Below are 4,426 nucleotides of genomic sequence, written 5' to 3'. Positions count from 1 at the left end.
GGGGAAGGAAGAACTAACTAGAAGATCCTCTTTGATCCCCCCGGTACTAGACTTGTGGCTGATAAGTTTTTTGGCTACTGGAATAAGTGACATTTTGTGCTTTAGCCAAAGGTTTACCTACAGTGTTTGCATTTGAGGGATATACAGTGTTTGCATTTGAGGGATAACACCAGCTGAGATGGGATTCACAGAAATTTTGATCCAAAGGGCTAAAAGTAGATTTACATCCCACCCTCCAAAAAAAACCAAAACCCAACTTGTCTACCTAGGTAAAACAAGGCAAACACCACTAAAATCCATGTCCTGTAAGTCTTCTTGTGCTGAGTAGTGCTGTACTCTGAGTTATACCTGTTCTCAGGATCTCAAAGTACAGAACAAATGGGGCAGGGGGAAGAGATGACTAGAAATGACATCCCTGAGTAATGACTGCATCAATCCATGAGGATGTTGTGGGGGTGTGATGTATCTGGCTCCATCCTTGCTGCATGGCAAACTGTTGGGGCTCATTTAGTAATAGTATTGTTAATTTAAAGGTGGATTTTTTTACTTTACAATTGAAATTAGACCCAAACATTGAGGATCACTCTTTACTGCTGGTAAGAAACTGAATTATTCTGGATTCTCTGTTAACTCCCATTGAAACTGAGCATGGAAAGGATCGAACAGGACAAGATACCTCCAGGACTTCATGGATGGCTGTGGCAAAGGTATCCAGCACTTCAGGGCTCAAGAAATCCCTCCTGGTTGCACTCCTTCCATTCACATAGTAACTGGAAATGAAGGGGAAAAAACCATAGCCAAAATGAAGGGTACAAAACACCACTGAAAGGATTCAGTTGCTTGATACATTTACCCACAGAACTGGTTTTCTGTCCAGTGCTCTTTGTTTTCCAGATGTGTAGGTATGTCCTGTGGATTTAAGGGGCTCTCAGATATAATTAGCTCACTGGAGGCAGAATCTCACAGAAATTTCCATCACCAGAAGCAGCAGGTTTGTCTGCATCTACTGCTTTAGAGTAAAGAAAGCATCACTAAGAGCCAACACCTGTAAACCTTCTCTTGCTGAGGAGTCTGACACTTCTATGTGTTGTTTTACTGTACCAAGTCACACATGAAATATATCAGATCCCAATTTTGTCCCTCTGTTGGAGTATTTTGGCCACTTGGAGGGGAATGGGATGGAGACATCCCTATGGGATGAAAGTTGCTCTCCATCATGAACAGAAGAGTTTTAAGCCTGGTTTAGCCAAATAAAGAACAGAAACTTGGGATCCCTGTGGGTTTTTCATTTCATCCTGCCATCCCTCAGTCCTACCAGAAGTAGCTGAAGTCTTCCAGCCACAAGAGGAAGCTAAAACCTGATAATCCTAAATTAGGAAAGAAAAGAATGTATGCCCATTTAAAGCAAAGGCAGCCACAGGGCAAGAACAGCCCAGGAAGGGGAGAGGACAAGTTTCATGCCTTTCTAGCAGCTAAAAATACAGAGATCTAACTACATACACACACACAGACACATATACATATATATAAGTATGTGCATGTTTTCCATTTCTGTCCCCTGAGTGCTGCATGTCACTGTGCTGCATTTGACTCTGGAAAAAAAAGCTGCCTTCACATGGAAACAACTCTCAAATGTGGAGTTCATGGCAGGTGTCCTGGGGGAACCTACCCCATGCCCTGAGCACTTAAGTCTGCATTAAACCTCCTTTAAGCCAAGAGTGAAGTATGTGTTGAAATGCATGTGCAAAAATGGGTCAACTGCTGCAGAAACTCTTCTCATGCAGGAAAGAGCTATGACCTATACCCTCATATTCTGGTAAGACAAAAAGCTGCTGTGCCATCTTTTTTTCTCCACATCCCACTTCTGTTTTTCTCAGTACACATATTTAGCAAGCAAAATTACTTGCTTGCCTACATGAAAATCCTCCAGTACTGCTTCTGGGTCTCTGCACCAAGTGACCTCCTTTGGAGGCTTCTGCATTTCTGTAAGGAGCTCCATCAATTTCTCTGTAGAAGAGAAGGTTGTGTGGAGACTTCAGAGCACCTTCCAGGAGCTGAAGGGGCTCTAGGGAAGCTGCAGAGGGATCTGTGTTAGGAGCTGCAGGGACAGGACAAGGGGCAATGGGCACAAATTTAAAGAGGGAAATTTAGGTTAGATATTGGGAAGAAGTTTTTGCTGTGGGGGTGGTGAGACACTGTCCCAGGTTGCCCAGGGAGGCTGTGGCTGCCCCAAGCCTGGCAGTGTTCACAGCCAGGTTGGCTGAGCCTTGAGCAACCTGCTCTGGTGGGAGGTGTCCCTGCCCAGGGCAGGGGTTGGGGCTGGGTGATCTCTAAGGTCCATTCCAACCCCTAAAGTTCCATGATTCTATGATCTCTTCCTCTGAACAGAGAAGTTTGTGGAGAAGCCCTCAAGGAACTGCCAAAAGGGTACTTCACCTCCCTCCTTCTGCTGGCATGTTCAAACAGATGTTTTGTACAGCAAACAGGCAATAACCAGAGTGACAATACTACTACCAGTACTTACTGGTGCCACGTGACAGAGTCGATCACCTTCCCTCCTGACTTCAGGAAGCTGCAAGCAGAGGGGATGGAGAGCAGGAGGTGAGCAGGAACCACTGATGGATTACAGCCCCACCACGAGCAATCCACACACAGAGCCCTCCCCTCTCCCCCAGCTGGCAGCAGTGCAGTGCCAGCCTTGGGACCATCCTTGTGATGGTTTTTAAGCAGGCTCTGCCAGCCTGGCTGCAGGGAGGGTGAATCAATGGCTGTGAAACACACGGGATTTCTAGGGTGGAAAGTCCTCGTTAGTATGGCATCAGAACCAGTGCTGACCACTGATGTGCTGCCAGCAGCTCGGTTCCAACTGGCTGAGTAGTTAAGCTTTCAACTCATACATGCAGGTTAGCTTTGAGTTGTCCTCAGGCAAGGAGGAAAAAAAAATCCATGTTTGTAATTCAAGCAAAAGTGCAGGAAAATGCTTCCCACATAGACTGGGTGTGTCTGTTTGTACATCCTCACTGTTGATGTGGAACAGTAAAGCCTTAAAACCCAGAAGCCTCCTCATGCCTCCTGCATCTGGGGGCAGGAAAGCCACCACTGTCCACACCTGTGGGTGCTGCTGGTGCCTCACCCACCTTCTGAGCAGTCTCTGTGTGTGTTTTCGGGGCTGCCCAACATCGGGGCCGTAGAGCTTTGCGTGCTGGTACAGGGTGTAGTTATCCAGGAGCTGGCGGAGGTGAATAAAATCTTGTCCCAGCTGGAAGCCATCGACGTGGATCCCAGATTTCTTCCTGAAGCTGTTGGGCTCTAGGGAAGACACATGTGCATCAACACCTTGCTGTAATTTGGAGTACAAAATAAGGCAGCTCGTTCCACATGGGGAGCACCCGTGCCCTGAGGCTTCAGCTGATCTGGGATGGTATGAGGGAGATGTTTGAAGGCAACAAGTGTGAAACCAAAAGCCCAGGGGATGCAGCATGCAGCTCTATAGCTCTCTGTCCCAGCCAGACCCCATAGGTGACATCTTGCACCTCATGGGGCATTGTTCTCATCTCAAAACCTTGGTAGGAGCAGTAAAATCATCTCAGTTTGCTCATTCATGAGGCCTTGAGCAACCTACTCTGGTGGGAGATGTCCCTGCCCAGGGCAGGGGTTGGGACTGGATCATCTCTAAGCTCCATCCCAACCCCGAAAATTCTATGATTCTCTGAGAACACACAAAATCACCAGCCCATCCCCTGTGCTGGTACTTTCCCAGGTGAGAGCTGGCCTTGCCACAAGGAGCCTTTGCACTTACCGTTCCCAAGCTCCCAGGAGATGTTGTAGCTCTGGGAGGAGCAGTAGTCCAGCAGTGCCTGGGCATTTGAGCTGTCCCACTGCAAACCCCCTTTCCTCAGCAAGGCATTGAGTCCAAAGACCAGGTGAAACCCTGAGCAGTTTGCAAAGCAGTAGAGAATATCCAGTGTGTTTTCTGCACAGAGGAGGAAGGGAGGATGTTTATCTCAAGGTTACAGTGTGCTAGTTGAGCTCCAGCCAAGCAACAACAATCTTTCCTGCCTGTATTTATTTAGCCTCATGCTGCAGATAAGCAGCAATTCCCCCAGTCAGAAGGGACCAGACCCCAGTACATCCCATCTTGCAAGGTGTTGACCATCCTCTCCACTCCTGCAGCTGAATGCCATTAAATATGAGGTGGCAAACAGTGGAAAAAGAGTCCTTTGACTACTTTTTAAGTGGGTGGAATGTTTCTTTTTCAGTGGTTTCAGCTCCTTTTAGCACTAGGCAGAGATTTGCACCCCCTGGTGAAACCCATCCAAGTCTTACTTGTAATAGTGGTGTTTTTGTGCTTTTTCCTGTTCTGCTCAGCAAGAATCAGCTTCTCCTGGCTGGGCCACTGGGCCAACAGCAGCTTCTCAACAGCAGC

The 4,426-nt window shown here is 47.5% G+C and overlaps 1 protein-coding gene across 1 annotated transcript in view; it reads right to left on the bottom strand.

Annotated features, from left to right (window-relative positions):
• Positions 1-676: 676 nt before the first annotated feature.
• HPSE (heparanase) overlaps positions 677-4,426 on the bottom strand; it is a gene marked incomplete at both ends in the record, with an annotated part of 8,098 nt that continues 4,348 nt past the window's right edge. The window contains 5 exons of the mRNA XM_009070475.1: positions 677-770; positions 2,525-2,572; positions 3,138-3,309; positions 3,800-3,973; positions 4,327-4,414. Of these exons, the coding sequence (XP_009068723.1) occupies positions 677-770; positions 2,525-2,572; positions 3,138-3,309; positions 3,800-3,973; positions 4,327-4,414 (576 nt within the window). The remainder of the gene's footprint in view (positions 771-2,524; positions 2,573-3,137; positions 3,310-3,799; positions 3,974-4,326; positions 4,415-4,426) is intronic.

The sequence above is a fragment of the Acanthisitta chloris genome, unplaced genomic scaffold, assembly GCF_000695815.1.
Source record: "Acanthisitta chloris isolate BGI_N310 unplaced genomic scaffold, ASM69581v1 scaffold7102, whole genome shotgun sequence".
In the NCBI taxonomy this organism is placed as follows: domain Eukaryota; kingdom Metazoa; phylum Chordata; class Aves; order Passeriformes; family Acanthisittidae; genus Acanthisitta; species Acanthisitta chloris.
The sequence above is the reverse complement of the archived record's forward strand: the minus strand, read 5'-3'. Positions and strand labels throughout refer to the sequence as shown.